General features: G+C 35.4%; 1 protein-coding gene and 1 long non-coding RNA gene across 7 annotated transcripts in view; one reads left to right on the top strand and one right to left on the bottom strand.

Moving 5' to 3' along the window:
- The window catches only part of LOC133648368 (uncharacterized), a 326,771-nt gene that overhangs the window by 92,917 nt on the left and 216,354 nt on the right, over positions 1–17,500 (top strand). For all 4 annotated transcript variants that reach the window (XR_009825865.1, XR_009825866.1, XR_009825863.1 and 1 more), the window contains exon 3: positions 190–281. This is a non-coding gene — a long non-coding RNA (uncharacterized LOC133648368). The remainder of the gene's footprint in view (positions 1–189; positions 282–17,500) is intronic.
- LOC133648367 (kelch-like protein 4) overlaps positions 1–17,500 on the bottom strand; it is a 207,459-nt gene that overhangs the window by 716 nt on the left and 189,243 nt on the right. For all 3 annotated transcript variants that reach the window (XM_062044391.1, XM_062044389.1, XM_062044390.1), the window contains 2 exons: positions 11,907–12,119; positions 7,541–7,712 (listed from right to left, as the gene is read on the bottom strand). In XM_062044391.1, coding sequence (XP_061900375.1) covers positions 7,541–7,712; positions 11,907–12,119 — 385 coding nt within the window. The remainder of the gene's footprint in view (positions 1–7,540; positions 7,713–11,906; positions 12,120–17,500) is intronic.

Here is a 17,500-nt window from a genome sequence, read left to right as displayed (position 1 = left end):
GAAAATATATATAATAAATTGACATTTATTCATAAACAACACTTTTGTTCAAACGTTTCCCTCCGATATTCCCTAGCATGCCTGTAGAATCTGGATCACAACAAGTAACATAACATGTTTTCAGCTTCTTTCGTATGTTTTCCCCGGAATGCATTTTTTAAGAGTTGTGTCATTTGTGTATGTCCGTAGGGCCGCGAATGTGCACAGGCTGAAATCTGACTGGCGACTGGATGAGTGCAAGGAAAAGGTGGGAGGTCTGCGTTTGTGCGGCGGGGTACTAGGTAAGCTTACGATGAATATCGGAAGTAAATGGAGGGTTCAATTCTGCACGGACAGATTATTTTGCCTTTATATGTGTGCTTGATATGCGGCGAGAATTAAGCAAACGAAAAATGTTGAGTTGGAGGACATTTTTGAAAGAAGCCCTTTGCATTTTCTGTAAAGTAGCAGTTTATTTCAAATAGGGTTGTACGGTATACCGGTACTAGTATAGTATCGCGGTACGAATGAATCAAAAACGGTACTATACTCGTCGTCACGTAATGATATTGCTGGTTTTACGAGCAGAGGAGCATGTTCGGCAGCGCACAATCACTGAGTACTTACAAGCAGACACAGAAAAGGGAGAACGGACGCATTTTGGCCTACAAACTGACGATAAAGGTGAAGTTATACCACTGAAACGCCCTCAGGAAGAGGTGCTATAAAACATGGCTAACGTCCATCCGCATTCGGCAGTGTTTTAGCTACTTCTAAGTCACTAATCCTCGTCTCCATGGCGACAAATAAAGTTTCTTACAAGTATCATCCCTAGGAGGATACAATAGCTCGTCACCGCTAACAAAAGCAAGGGCGCCTGAATGTAAACAAATGCCATGGGTGGATCTACACCTGACAGCCACTGTAATGATACCAAGTACAAGAGCGTATCTAGTCAATACTACTATGATTACATCGATAATTCATATTATTTTTATAAACTCAGTAAATATGTCCCTGGACACATGAGGACTTTGAATATGACCAATGTATGATCCTGTATTTACTTGGTATCGGATCGATACCTAAATGTGTGGTATCATCCAAAACTAATGTAAAGTATCCAAACAAGAGAAGAGTAAGTGATTATTATATTTTAACAGAAGTGTAGATAGAACATGTTAAAACAGAAAATAAGCAGATATTAACAGTAAATGAACAATTAGATTAATAATCAATTTTTACAGTTTGTCCTTCATAATGTTGACAAAATAATAGGTAGATAAATGACACAATATGTTACTGCATATGTCAGCAGACTAATTCTTTGTTTGTTTACTTACTACTAAAAGACAAATTGTCTAGTATGTTCACTATTTTATTCAAGGACTAAATTGCAATAATAAACATATGTTTAATGTACCCTAAGATTTTTTTGTTAAAATAAAGCCAATAATGTAATTTTTTGTGGCCCCCTTTATTAGAATAGTATCGAACAGTATCAAAATACATTTCGGTACCGGTACCAAAATATTGGTATCGGGACTACCCTAATTTCAAAGTAGGGTTTAACAGTCGTCATCATGCACATTTCAGCTTTGCCCGCCAATTGAGAGCTGAGTTGAGCAGCGCTAGCTCGCGAGCTACAATAAACGCCAGGTGCTATCAGTACAGCACAGGTGTTAAGCCGTCTGGGAGTGAGGTTTAACCGACACACTGGCTTATTATAGCTGGTATCCGTTATTTACCTTCACACCGCACTTCTCTTTCTTGTATTCTGTTGTCGTAATTGCTCAAAATTTTTTGATCCCTGGGGGAAATTCAGCACCACAGTTTGCTTACAATAGACAATAAACACTTATGCCTGGTTCACACCAACGGCGCTTGCCGCGCTTTAAAGCGGCGAGCAAAGCGCCGTCATTTTTGTCAATTTTTCCACGAATATCCCGATCTCCGAAGTAATGTTATGCTTTGATACGCTCTGATACGAATTAGTTGCCGCTTTGTTACCGTTCCTCACGATTTGATGACGCTTTGATCCCGCTTTGATACGCTTTAAATCACGCTTTGATACGTTTTATTACGCTTTATTGACCTTTATTACGCTTTGATGCGATCTTGACGCTTTAAATCAGGCTCTGACACGATTATCAAGCTCTGTTGTGCATTGTTACAACAAAAATAAGAAAAAAATGTGAAAAACTCAGTATACTGTTTTCCACACATTTTTTATATTCATTTATTTTTTCAATTTCTCTTTTTTTTCCGTTATATTATGTTTATTATTTATTATGTTTTATATCTTCATTTCTTTTATTTCTTTGTCATCTTAATAAATATCTATCTTTCATTTCTTATGCTAGTTGACAATAATAAAAGGCATTTCTTTTATTTTTTATATTCATTTATTTTTTCAATTTCTCTTTTTTTTCCGTTATGTTTTATATCTTCATTTCTTTTATTTCTTTGTCATCTTAATAAATATCTATCTTTCATTTCTTATGCTAGTTGACAATAATAAAAGGCATTTCTTTTATTTTTTATATTCATTTATTTTTTCAATTTCTCTTTTTTTTCCGTTATATTATGTTTTATATCTTAATTTCTTTTATTTCTTTGTCATCTTAATAAATATCTATCTTTCATTTCTTATGCTAGTTGACAATAATAAAAGGCATTTCTTTTAAACGTAACATATTCTCTTTATTATTAACATTTTCATACAGAAAAATTATAGACAGTAATGTCAAACTGCAACATCAAACAGCAGAAGTACAGAAACAATGATCATCGTATAAAAAAGGCAATGATGCAAAAGAGAATGGATTTGTAATCCTGTGTTGGTTTTACATAACGTTTCAATGTCACTAGTCAAGATCACAGTCACTTCCTATTGCGCTTTGAACCAAGATCTGTTAAGCTTTCCTACGCTTTGAGTCAAGCTTTGCTGAGCTTTGTCAGGCTTTGTCACGCTTTGATACGCTCTCTGCGCTTTATTCCATTCTTGACAGAGCGCATAATTTTTTTAGACCGTTTAAAAATTTTTGGCGAACTTGCCGCATGTCCCGCTTCACTACAAGCTTTCCCACGATCCATTAGGACCCTCACGCTTTAATCAGGCTATGTTACGCTTTAACGCCGCTTTGCATGCCGCTTTGCATGCCGCTTTGCATGCCGCTTTAAAGCGCCGTCAAAGCGCCGTTGGTGTGAACCTAGCATTAGGTATTTTTTACATGTGAATAATATAAATACAGTCTATTATACAGCATTATTCACATGTGAATAATATAAATACAGTCTATTATACAGCCTTATTCACATGTGAATACTATGAATACAGTCTATTATACAGCCTTATTCACATGTGAATACTATGAATACAGTCTATTATACAGCATTATTCACATGTGAATAATATAAATACAGTCTATTATACGGCATTATTCACATGTGAATAATATAAATACAGTCTATTATACAGCATTATTCACATGTGAATAATATAAATACAGTCTATTATACGGCATTATTCACATGTAAATAATATAAACACAGTCTTATTATACAGCATTATTCACATGTGAATAATATAAATACAGTCTATTATACAGCATTATTCACATGTGAATGATATAAATACAGCCTATTATACAGCATTATTCCTATGTGAATAATATAAATACAGTCTATTATACAGCATTATTCACATGGGAATGATATAAAATACAGTCTATTATACAGCATTATTCTCATGCGAATAATATAAATACAGTCTATTATACATATACATATATATATATAAATGTTATGTATTGCAGCTCCTGACTATTTTACCTAGCTGAGAGAGAGGACAAATGTTATTAAAGCGGAATTGTGCCTATTTTTCACAATATGAACACATGTTTTTTTTGGTATGTATTCTAACTCATAAATAAACGTAAATAAGAGTCTGCTTACAATGACGCCAACCGGAGCCATGACAGCATTGCGTCTAGTCCGACCATAAAACCCAATAAATAACCATACGAAAAGTGCCAACAATACTCATTTACATTCCGTGACCTAATTATTAACCAAGTATGAGCGATATTGTCATTATAAGCGCTAACTTTAAGGACCTACATTTAGCAACGCATTGATCAGAGAGAGGCAACTTCCTTATGCTGCTATATTGACTTACTGAGCCGGGGAGCTGCTTTCTCTCTTCGGAGCTTGTGACAGTTTATTCTAGATTAGAAATCATGCCCCTCATCTTGATAGTAAAATGACGTGTAGCACTTAAACTGAGAAGTTGGTACACTTTGACAGCCAACTTAGACCCAAAAAGGTACAAACCCCAAAAACCAGTGAAGTTGGCACGTTGTGTAAATGGTAAATAAAAACAGAATACAAAGATTTGCAAATCCTTTTCAACCTATATTCAATTGAATAGACTGCAAAGACAAGATACTTAACGTTCGAACTGGAAAACTTTATTTTTTGCAAATATTAGCTTATTTGGAATTTGATGCCTTGCAACATGTTTCAAAAAAGACTGAGAAAGTTGAGGAATGCTCATCAAACACTTATTTGGAACATCCCACAGGTGAACAGGCTAATTGGGAACAGGTGGGTGCCATGATTGGGTATAAAAGCAGCTTCCATGAAATGCTCAGTCATTCACAAACAAGGATGGGGCGAGGGTCACCACTTTGTCAACATATGCATGGGCAAATTGTCCAACAGTTTAAGAACAACATTTCTCAACCAGCTATTGCAAGGAATTCAAGGATTTCACCATCTACGGTCCGTAATATCATCAAAGGGTTCAGAGAATCTGGAGAAATCACTGCACGTAAGCGATGATATTACGGACCTTCGATCCCTCAGGCATCAAAAAGCGACATCAGTGTGTAAAGGATATCACCACATTGGCTCAGGAATACTTCAGAAAACCACTGTCAGTAACTACAGTTGGTCGCTACATCTGTAAGTGCAAGTTAAAACTCTACTATCCAAAGCGAAAAACATTTATCAACAACACCCAGAAACGCCGCCGGCTTCGCTGGGCCTGAGCTCATCTAAGATGAACTGATGCAAAGTGTAAAAGGGTTCTGTGTTCTGACGAGTCCACATTTCAAATTGTTTTTGGAAACTGTGGACTTCATGTCCTCCGGAACAAAGAGGAAAAGAACCATCTGGATTGTTATAGGCGCAAAGTTGAAAAGCCAGCATCTGTGATGGTATGGGGGTGTATTAGTGCCCAAGACATGGGTAACTTACACGTCTGTGAAGGCACAATCAATGCTGAAAGGTACATACTGTCATTTATGTGATCATGTTTTGTTTATGTTCTGTTCTGTTTGGTTTTTGGACTCTTTTTAGTTCTTGTTTTCACTCCCTTGCTTTGTTACCATGTCAACCCATTAGTTGCACCTGTTTTTACGTTTGGACTCACACACCTGTCACAATCATGTCACTAGTATTTAAGCCTGTCCTTTTCAGTTAGTCTGTCTGGCCACATTGACTTCTGCTACCTCTGTCATTATCATGCCCCGTTTATTCCCTAGTTTATGCTTCATGCCATGCCACGTAAGTGTTTGTCGTTTCACGTCACAGTAAGTGTAGTTTTTCATGTCCATTGTTAGTTTTTGTTTTCATAGCTAAGTTTGATCTCCGCCTTGAGCGCGCCTTTTGTTTGTTCTTTTGTTAAAATAAATGATGTATTTACCTTCAAGCCATGTCCGCTCCAGTTTTATTGCATCTCGGGAAAACAAACCCGCCATAGTCCACGTCCTGACACATACAGGTTTTGGAGCAACATATGTAACGTAATGGACGCCCCTGCTTATTTCAGCAAGACAATGCCAAGCCACGTGTTAAAACAGTGTGGCTTCATAGTAAAAGAGTGCGGGTACTAGACTGGCCTGTCTGTAGTCCAGACCTGTCTCCCATTGAAAATGTGTGGCGCAATATGGAGCCTAAAATACCACAACAGAGACTGTTGAACAACTTAAGCTGTACATCAAACTAGAATGAGAAAGAATTCCACCTGGAAAGTTTCACAAATGTTCCCAAACGTTTACTGAGTGTTGTTAAAAGGAAAGGCCATGTAACACAGTGGTAAAAATGCCCCTGTGCCAACTTCTTTGCAATGGGTTGCTGCCATTAAATTCTAAGTTATTTAATATTTGCAACAAAAAAAATAAGTTTCTCAGTTGGAACATTAAATATCTTGTCTTAGCAGTCTATTCAATTGAATATAAGTTGAAAAGGATTAGCAAACCATTGTATTCTGTATTTATTTACCATTTACACCAGGGGTCACCAACCTTTTTGAAACCAAGAGCTACTTCTTGGGTACTGATTAATGCGAAGGGCTACCAGTTTGATACACACTTAAATAAATTGCCAGAAATAGCCAATTTGCTCAGTTTACCTTTAACTCTATGTTATTATTAATAATTAATGATATTTACACTTAATTGAACGGTTTAAAAGAGGAGAAAACACGAAAAAAATGACAATTAAATTTTGAAACATAGTTTATCTTCAATTTCGACTCTTTAAAATTCAAAATTCTACCGAAAAAAAGAAGAGAAAAACTAGCTAATTCGAATCTTTTTGAAAAAATTAAAAAAATAATTTATGGAACATCATCAGTAATTTTTACTGATTGAGCTTAATTTTAGAATTTTGATGACATGTTTTAAATAGGTTAAAATCCAATCTGCACTTTGTTAGAATATATAACAAATTGGACCAAGCTATATTTCTAACAAAGACAAATCATTATTTCTTCTAGATTTTCCAGAACAAAAATTTTAAAAGAAATTCAAAAGACTTCGAAATAAGATATAAATGTGATTCTGCAGATTTTCTAGATTTGCCAGAATAATTTTTTAAATTTTAATCATAATAAGTTTGAAGAAATATTTCACAAATTTTCTTCGTCGAAAAAACAGAAGCTAAAATGAAGAATTAAATTAAAATGTATTTATTATTCTTTACAATAAACAAAATACATTTACTTGAACATTGATTTAAATTGTCAGGAAAGAAGAGGAAGGAATCTAAAAGGTAAAAAGGTATATGTGTTTAAAAATCCTAAAATCAGTTTTAAGGTTGTATTTTTTCTCTAAAATTGTCTTTCTGAAAGTTATAAGAAGCAAAGTAACAAAAATTATGAATTTATTTAAACAAGTGAAGACCAAGTCTTTAAAATATTTTCTTGGATTTTCAAATTCTAATTGAGTTTTGTCTCTCTTAGAATTAAAGATGTCGGGCAAAGCGAGACCAGCTTGCTAGTAAATAAATCCAATTTAAAAAATAGAGGCAGCTCACTGGTAAGTGCTGCTATTTGAGCTATTTTTAGAACAGGCCAGCGGGCTACTCATCTGGTCCTTACGGGCTACCTGGTGCCCGCGGGCACCGCGTTGGTGACCCCTGATTTACACAATGTGCCAACTTCACTGGTTTTGGGTTTTGTAATATCGTACCTTGAGATTTTGACACCGTTACATCCCTACTTCACTACACATCTTAAAATCTGCCAACTGTTTTGGCTACTGCATGGACGTACCTCCGTCCAGTCGTTGTTCTGCGCGTCGTAGGACTCCACAGTGTTCAGATAGGATTGTCCGTCATATCCGCCCACAGCGTACAACCTGTCTCCCAGCAGGCAAATACCCACAGCGTCTCGAGGGATGCTGAGGGAGGACACCGTGGTCCAGGTGTCCGTCTTAGGGTCATACCTGAAATGACAGCCAGAGTCTGTTAAAATGTTTTCTGAGAACAGCCTCAGTCCTGACTCCTCCATCTGCCTCCGTTGGAAAACAAAACAAAACAGAAACTTAACAATACTCCTCTTTGCCTACTTGAATCACAGATGCCTCGGTGCTCACTAACGGGAGTTTACTTTGAGCACATTCTGCTGAAAGTCTTGGTGGAGCAGCTGGCATTTCATGGCTCTGCGGAGAGCCTGATTAATGTTGATGACCGCCGTGTAGATGGCTGAAATTAGCATTATGATGATATTTGATCGCTTTCTGGGGTTTCAGGTCTGTCCGTGCGATATTTTGCAGTCGTATTGAGTGTCAAAGCAAAGTTTTAACAAGATTTCAAATGGCAAATGACAATTAAAAGTTAAATACACTCGCAACTGGCCCCTGATATGTACTAAAACTACAGTATTATGCTTGCAAAACAGCCATAATGCAACCTAACATTTTTTTTTTCATTGGTTAAAGTTCCTTAATTAGTTTGAAAACCTCAGATTTTAATACATTTCCCAAATCTGAGGAGGAAGCTATGATTAGATTAATGGATTTCCAGAATATACTGTTGTCATATAAGACATGTTAATTTAAAAATGCATGCAAAACTGCATACTTTGTTCAAATTAACTCATACAATGTAACTATAATAATAATAATACAATTCCCGAATATAAAGTTGTCATATAAGAAATGTTAATTTAAAAATGCATGCAAAACTGCATACTCCGTTCAAATTAACTCATACAATGTAACTATAATAATGGTAATAATAGATTTCCCGAATATAAAGTTGTCATATAAGAAATGTTAATTTAAAAATGCATGCAAAACTGCATACTTTGTTAAAATTAACTCATACAATGTAACTATAATAACAATAATAAAATTCCCGGATATAAAGTTGTCATATAAGAAATGTTGATTTAAAAATGCATGCAAAACTGCATACTTTGTTCAAATTAACTCATATACTGTAACTATAATAATACTAATAAAATTCCCGAATATAAAATTGTCATATAAGAAATGTTAATCAAAAAATGCATGCAAAACTGCATACTTTGTTCAAATTAACTCATATAATGTAACTATAATAATACTAGTAAAATTACCGAATATAAAGTTGTCATATAAGACATGTTAATTAAAAAATGCATGCAAAACTGCATACTTTGTTCAAATTAACTCATATAATGTAACTATTATAATACTAATAACATTCCCAAATATAAAGTTGTCATATAAGAAATGTTAATTTAAAAATGCATGCAAAACTGCATACTTTGTTCAAATTAACTCATATAATGTAACTATAATAATACTAGTAAAATTACCGAATATAAAGTTGTCATATAAGAAATGTTAATTAAAAATGCATGCAAAACTGCATACTTTGTTCAAATTAACTCATATAATGTAACTATTATAATACTAATAACATTCCCAAATATAAAGTTGTCATATAAGAAATGTTAATTAAAAAATGCATGCAAAACTGCATACTTTGTTCAAATTAACTCAGTCAGCCCAACTATAACAATAATAATGATAATAATTCAACATTTCAAAAAAGCATTTTCATCAAAAGGAAATTATAAGCTGTATTTTTGCAACCTAAAACAAATTATATTTAGGTAAATTATTCAATAACCATTGTAACGATACACTACAATATTATGATTGCAAAACAGCCATAATGCAACTTTCAGGTCACAATTCCTAAAAAAATAATAATTAATTGGTTAAAGTTCCTTAATTAGTTTGAAAACATAAGATTTTAATTAAATTCCCAAATCTGAGGAGGCGTCTTTTTCTTGATTATGATTAGATTAATGGATTTCCCGAATATAAAGTTAACATATAAGAATTGTTTATTAAAAAATGCATGCAAAACTGCATACTCTGTTCAAATTAACTCATACAATATAACTATAATAATAATAATAATGATAATAATTCAACATTTCAAAAAGCAATTTCATCAAAAGGAAATTAAAAGCTGTATTTTTGCAACCTAAAAAAAGATATTTAGGTAAATTATTCAATAACCATTGTAAAGATACATTACAGTATTATGATTGCAAAACAGCCATAATGCAACTTTCACTTCACATTTCTTAAAAAAAATAAATAAATAACTAGTTAAAGTTCCTTAATTAGTTTGAAAACCTCAGATTTTAATTAATTTCCCAAATCTGAGGAGGCAGTTTTTTATTGATTATGATTAGATTAATGGATTTCCCGAATATAAAGTTTTCATATAAGAAATGTTAATATAAAAATGCATGCAAAACTGCATACTTTGTAAAATGAACTCCTACAATGTAACTATATTAATAATAATGATAATAATTCAACATTTCAAAAAAGCTATTTCATCAAAAGGAAATTATAAGCTGCATTTTAGCTACCTAAAAAAAATATTTAGATAAATATTCAATAACCATTGTAAAGATACACTACAGTATTATGATTGCAAAACAGCCATAATGCAACTTTCAGGTCACATTTCTTAAAAAATAAAAACATTAATTGGTTAAAGTTCCTTAATTAGTTTGAAAACCTCAATTTTAATTAATGTCCCAAATCTGAGGAGACAGCGTTTCTTGATTATGATTAGATTAATGGATTTCCAGAATATAAAGTTGTCATATAAGAAATGTTCATTAAAAAATGCATGCAAAAATGCATACTTTGTTAAAATTAACTCATACAATGTAACTATAATAATGATAATAATAGATTTCCCGAATATAAAGTTGTCATATAAGAAATGTTCATTTAAAAATGCATGCAAAACTGCATACTTTGTTCAAATTAACTCATACAATGTAAATATAATAATACTACTAATAATAATGATAATAATTCAAAATTTCAAAAAGCAATTTCATCAAAAGGAAATTATAAGATGCATTTTTGCAACCTAAAAAAAATATATTTAGGTAAATATTCAATGACCATTGTAAAACAACCCGAGAATATTATGATTGCAAAACATTCCATAATGTAACTTTCAGGTCACATTTCCTTAAAAAAATAATTAATTGGTTCCTTAATTAGTTTGAAAAAATCAGATTTGAATTAATTTCCCAAATATGAGGAGGCATCTTTTCATTGATTATGATTAGATTAATGGATTTCCCAAATATAAAGTTGTCATATAAGAAATGTTAATTAAAAAGTGCATGCAAAACTGCATACTTTGTTAAAATTAATTCAGACAATGTAACTATAATAATAATAATCATAATAATTCAACATTTAAAAAATACATTTCATCTAAAGGAAATTATAAACTGTATTTTTGCAATTAAAAAAAAGATATTTAAGTAAATTATTCAATAACCATTGTAAAGATACACTACAGTAACTGTTTATATATTGTTTTAGTTTCTTTTTTATTCAAGAAAATGTTTTTAATTTATTTATCTTGTTTTATTTTATTTATTTCTTTAAAAAGGACCTTATCTTCACCATACCTGGTTGTCCAAATTAGGCATAATAATGTGTTAATTCCACGACTGTATATATCGGTACCGGTAATTAAGAGTTGGACAATATCGGAATATCGGATATCGGCAAAAAGCCATTATCGGACATCCCTAATAATAATAATAATAATAAATTGTGAAGTATGAGCAATAATAATAATATGGGCTGCTTGCATTGCAGCAGGCCCATAATAATAATAGTACTAATGATAATAGTTCAACATTTTAATAAGCACTAAATAAAGATATTAAGATAAATTAATTCAATAACCATTGTAAAGATACACTAAAAACAAGTATAGCATTAAAACCAAAAGTATTTGTCTGAGCGTTTACAAATCTTAGAATCCTTATTAAAATACTACTAAAATTACATTACTTTTTTTTTAAATAAATATTTTTTTTTTGTAATAAATGTGTTATGTTAAAATGGACTACAACTACACTGCACAGTACTTGAGGCTTATGTTCATGTCTATTGTGGCCACCAGATGGCACTACTCCCCTGTTAATGAAACAACTGATGGAAAGAATGACTTGGTGGTGTGTCAGTCTGAGGACACACATCATCTTTTGTCCCGATGAGAAAAGTCCACAGCGTCCACACCCACACGCCTTTGGCGCATATCCCACATGTCTTTGTCTACGCTCCCCAGAGGAAAATCATTTCTCCCACCTCTCCACGCAATCCGAGAGTCGGGAACAGTGGTTGGAGGCGGGGGCGTCGTGTCCTCCCACGGCATACAAGAAGTTGTTGTACGTGGCCACGCCCACTCCCCCTCGCCTCTTGGTCATGGGGGCGCACATGCTCCACTTGTTGGTGTGAGGGTCGAAGCACTCCATGGACCTCAGGCACGAGCTGCCGTCGCGGCCTCCGACTGCGAACAATCTGGGGGGGGGGACGGACCAAACATTCATAGGCTTAGTCAGATACTAGAAATAATATCATCGCATGAGTGTTTTTTTAAGATAGTGGAGCTCAAAGGCCCCAGCAGCAACACAGCAGAGACTCGGAAAACTGTTTATTGTTGTCGATTTTGACCTAGATGCAGAAATAACTGCCTCGTTTCCTTTCACCACAAACGAGCGTGAAAGCTTTTCTTTTCCTGCTTTTGAAGGCCCCGTATTAAACAGAAGTGACGTTTTAATGTTACAAATAAATAAATGGGTTATACTTGTATAGCGCTTTTCTACCTTCAAGGCAATGTTCCCTCTAATTTTTCAAATGGAGCCTATCCCAGCTGCATTCGGGCGGAAGGCGGGGTACACCCTGGACAAGTCCCCGCCTCATCGCAGGGCCAACACAGATAGACAGACAACATTCTCTTATTATTATAATCAAATGACAGCAGTCATTTCCATTTCTAATTTAAGTGTTTAGGCCAGGGGTGGGCAATTAATTTTTACCGGGGGCCGCATGAGCAACCCGAGCACTGCTGGAGGGCCACATCGACAATATTTCAATTAAATTTTGCTCAATATTATTTTTGATGTATACCGTAAGATAAATAATAATAATAATAATAATACTAATTAATAATAATAGTAATACTTCAACATAGTGTGTGTAACAGCATTCCATGACTAATATAAATAAATTAACATTAATAATAAATGACATTAAAATAAGCACACATATGACTGAGGAGTCATAGTGTAACTTTGTGTGGTGTTTGAGTTGTCCGACTTTTTGTGTGGCCATAAACGCACCAGTGGTTTAGTGCTATGCGTGTTTGGTGACGGATGACAAGTTGGTTTTGGCCTGGTTGGTACGGCAGAAAATGGCTAGTTTTTCGAGATAGAATTGTTTTACTCATGTTTTTGGTGTGGTTATGTCCGAATATAAACAGTTTTGCTCAATAAAGTGATCGATATAATTCCTGTCCTCGAAGCATCTCGATAGACGTTGCAATAATTGAACGGTGTTCAATTGAACGGTGTTGACGAACACCGTTAGGGCCGCTTGTTGTCACTGTCACTCAAAGTCGCATTGCCAAATTACACAGAATAAATATGTTTATTTTGTTTAGAATTCAGATGGGATTTGATTTGGTGCGCGGCATATACTTGCTGCGCGCAGCGGACGCTTGAGCAGTGCGCAATTGCGCAGGCGCGCACCTTAGAGGGAACGTTGCTTGGCAGTCCATGTCTTGTTAAAAACACGCCATTCTTCATCAACTTTTCTCTTTTTAGCGTCTCGGGTGTAAACCGTGCATCACTTGTCGCTGCATGTGCACCTTCACTCGCAGGTTACACACGGACACACGCCCATAAATAATACTTTTCAAAATAAAAGCAGCACAGTTGTATTGCGTGCACGACATAGATGTTTTTTCAACTTTATTTTGTCATTTGTGATAGCAGCTGTTCACATTCACTCACAATCACGCACACGCATACGTCCACACGGAAGTAATACAAATAACGATTTTCAAAACAAAAGCAGCACCGTTGTATTGCACACTCGACATAGATACTTTTTTAAATTTATTTTGTAATTTATAATTGGCCTCACGCGGGCCGGACAGGGACGCACAAAGGGCCGGATGCGGCCCACGGGCCGCAGAATGCACAGGTCTGGTTTAGGCCCACTTACAATGACAATAACAAATTAAAGCTGCAAGCAGCGTTGGTCGGGTCCGCATTTTGGCTGGTGCTAGTCCTAGGTGTCCCAATACTTTTGTCCAGTGGTAGTCCTGTGTGAGACCTACATAGAGGTTTTTGTTTCGTGTCTCTACGATATTCGTACTGGGAGTTAGATGAAGTTGTGTCTGTGTTTTTTTCCTAGGTGTTGCGGCACAGTGGTTGTTTTCTTTGAAGGCGCGTAAAATAACAGCAGCGGAGCAGCTTTAGTGGTCGTAATTCCATTTCACTTTGTCATTATAGGGTATTGTGTGTAGAATTTTGAGGACACAAAAGAAACAATTCCATTTCAAATTGTCATTATAGGGTCTTGTGTGTAGAATTTTGAGGACAAAAAATAAATAATTCCATTGCACGTTGTCATTAACAGCAGCGGAGCAGCTTTAGTGCTGCGGGTATTTGAAGGCTCGTGAAATCAAAACGGTAGCACGAATCAAAACGCCGTCGTCAACTTTTAATCAGAAGGGTTCAATCTCTCTCCTGTAGTAGTTTGAAGCCGAAACGACAAACGCGCTCAGAGGAGATAATGTTTGATGTTTGGTGACCGGTTTTAACAAACATTTTGTTTTGAAGGAGGGATTGCAAACTTCCTGTTGATTTTTGCTGAAGGATGTCAATCTATGAAATGTAGGTCTAGGTGAGACCTACATAGAGGTATTTGTTTCATGTCTCTAAGACGTTCCTACCGGAAGTTACAAGCAGTTTTGTCTGTGTTTTCCTCTGAGGAGCAGTTTTGTCTCTGTTTTATTCAAAAATTGCGCTAGAGCGCAATTTTGAGTTTTGAGGTTCGGTTTTTTTTTAGATCGCAATTTCTACCAGTCCTGATGTGTGTGAAAAGTTTGGTGAGTTTTAAAGTATTTTAAGGGGGTCAAATTACAGCTCAAAGAGGCAAAAATGAGTGTTTTTAGTCATTTTTTGTCTTGAAGGGGAAATTGCCAACTTCCTGTTGATTTTTGCCCGAGGATGTGTCATTATGAATTGTAGGTATAAGTGAGACCTACATACAGGTTTTTATTTCATGTCTCTACGACCTTCCTCGTGGGAGTTACAGGTAGTTTGTTTTTGTTTTTTCCCTAGGGGGCGCTAGAGCGCAATTTAGATTTTTGGGGTTTGGTTTTTTGACTAAAGTGTGCTGTCACAGTTTTTCTATGTGTGTAAAGTTTGGTGAGTTTTGAAGCATGTTAAGGGGGGCAAAGTAGTGCGCAAAGCTGCGGAAAAATAATAAAGAATAATTAAAGCTGCAAGCAGCATTGGTCGGGTCCGCATTTTGGCAGGTGCTAGTCCTAGGTGTCCCAATACTTTTGTCCAGTGGTAGTCCTGAGTGAGACCTACATAGAGGTTTTTGTTGCAAGTCTCTACGATATTCGTACTGGGAGTTAGAGGAAGTTGTGTCTGTGTTTTTTTCCTAGGTGCTGCGGCACAGTGGTTCTTTTCTTTGAAGGCTCGTAAAATCAAAACCGTAGCACTTATTAAAACGCTTTCGCCAACTTTTAATCAGAAGGGTTCAATCTCTCTCCTGTAGTAGTTTGAAGCCAAAACGACAAACGCGCTCAGAGGAGATAATGTTTGATGTTTGGTGACCGCTTTTTAAAAAAAATGTATTTTGAAGTGGGGATATCAAACTTCCTGTTGATTTTTGCTGAAGGATTTCAATCTATGAAATGTAGGTCTAAGTGAGACCTACGTAGAGGTTTTTGTTTCATGTCTCTAAAACGTTCCTACCGGAAGTTACAAGCAGTTTTGTCTGTGTTTTCCTCTGAGAAGCAGTTTTTGTCTCTGTTTTATTCAAAAATTGCGCTAGAGCGCAATTTTGAGTTTTGGGGTTCTGTTTTTTTTTAGATCGCAATTTCCACCAGTCCCAGTGTGTGTAAAAATTTTGATGAGTTTTGAAGTATTTTAAGGGGGTCAAATTACAGCTCAAAAAGAGGCAAAAATTAGTGTTTTTAGTCATTTTTTGTGTTGAAGGGGAAATTGCCAACTTCCTGTTGGTTTTTGCCTGAGGATGTGAAATTATGAATTGTAGGTCTAAGTGAGACCTACATACAGGTTTTTGTTTCATGTCTCTACGACCTTCCAAGTTGGAGTTACAGGCAGTTTGTTTTTGTTTTTTTCCTAGGTGGCGCTAGAGCGCAATTTTGATTGTTGGGGTTTGTTTTTTTTACTAAAGTGTGCTGTCCCAGTTTTTCTATGTGTGTATAAAATTTGGTGAGTTTTGAAGCATGTTAAGGGGGGCAAAGTAGTGCGCAAAGCTGCGGAATAATAATCAACCTTACAATTTCAATAGGTTCCTTTGTACCTGTACAAAGGACTCCCTGTGGGAGTCCTTTATACAGGGTACATGCGAACCCTAATAATAAAACCTTACAAATTCAATAGTGTCCTTTCGTCCCATTGCAAAAGGACTCCCTTTGGGATTCCTTTGACAATGGTCCTGTGCGGACCCCAATAATAACACCTTACAATTTCAATAGGTTCCTTTGTACCTGTATAAAGGACTCCCTGTGGGAGTCCTTTATACAGGGTACATGCGAACCCTAATAATAAAACCTTACAAATTCAATAGTGTCCTTTCGTCCCATTGCAAAAGGACTCCCTTTGGGATTCCTTTGACAATGGTCCTGTGCGGACCCCAATAATAACACCTTACAATTTCAATAGTGTCCTTTGTCCCTGTACAAAGGACTCCCTGTGGGAGTCCTTTATACAGGGTACAGGCGGACCCTACAAATATTGTTTTTCATGAATTGTGTACTTGTATTGTTTGTCTAGGTGGAGGTCCTGCTTTGGAAATAGTTTGTACCCCTTTCAGACATTGCATTTAGTTCCCCATTAAAACATTCACATGTTGCACAATGAGATGTAAGCAGGGGATCATGTGTACATTCCTGCAAACTCCTGTTTGTAAAAAATACGTTTTTATTAGTATTTATTTAATATACTAACAGCATTTCATGATTAATATTTATAAATTAAGATTCCTAATAAATGACACTAGAATAAGCACACATTTGATTGGTAAATCATAGTGTAACGACCTGGAATGACACTTTATGTGTGGTGTTGGAGTTGTCCGACTTTTTGTGTGGCTGTAAACGCATCACTGGCTAAGTGCCATATGTGCATGTGTTGGCGCAAGTGAGAAAGAGCGAGCGGCTGCTGTTGATCTAACAAAGTTGCTTTTGGTCTGGTTTGTACTGCAGAAAATGACCACTTTTGATAGATACAATTTTTTTTACTAATGTTTTGGTGATGTGTTTATGGCCGACAATAAAGAGTTTTGCTCATTAAAGTGATGGATGGAATTCATGTCCTCAAAGCGTCTCGACAGACGTTACAATATTTGAACAATGATGACGAAAACTGTTTTCTCTGTCGTGTCCGTGTGTCGAAAATTGTTATGCGCTTATTTTTAGGGTCCGCCTATAGCAAAGGAACCTATTGTTATTGTAAGGTTTTATTATTATTATACCGACCCCACAAAAAACTCTAATTTGACCCACTTAACATGCTTCAAAACTCACCAAATTTGACATACACATCAGGACCTGCGAAAATTGCCATCTAATAAAAAACCAAACCCCAAAAATTAAAATTGCGCTCTAGCGCCCCCTAGGAAAAAACAAAAAC

This window comes from Entelurus aequoreus, linkage group LG04 (assembly GCF_033978785.1).
Source record: "Entelurus aequoreus isolate RoL-2023_Sb linkage group LG04, RoL_Eaeq_v1.1, whole genome shotgun sequence".
Classification (NCBI taxonomy): domain Eukaryota; kingdom Metazoa; phylum Chordata; class Actinopteri; order Syngnathiformes; family Syngnathidae; genus Entelurus; species Entelurus aequoreus.
Note: the sequence above shows the minus strand (reverse complement) of the source record. Positions and strands in the feature narration are given on the sequence as shown.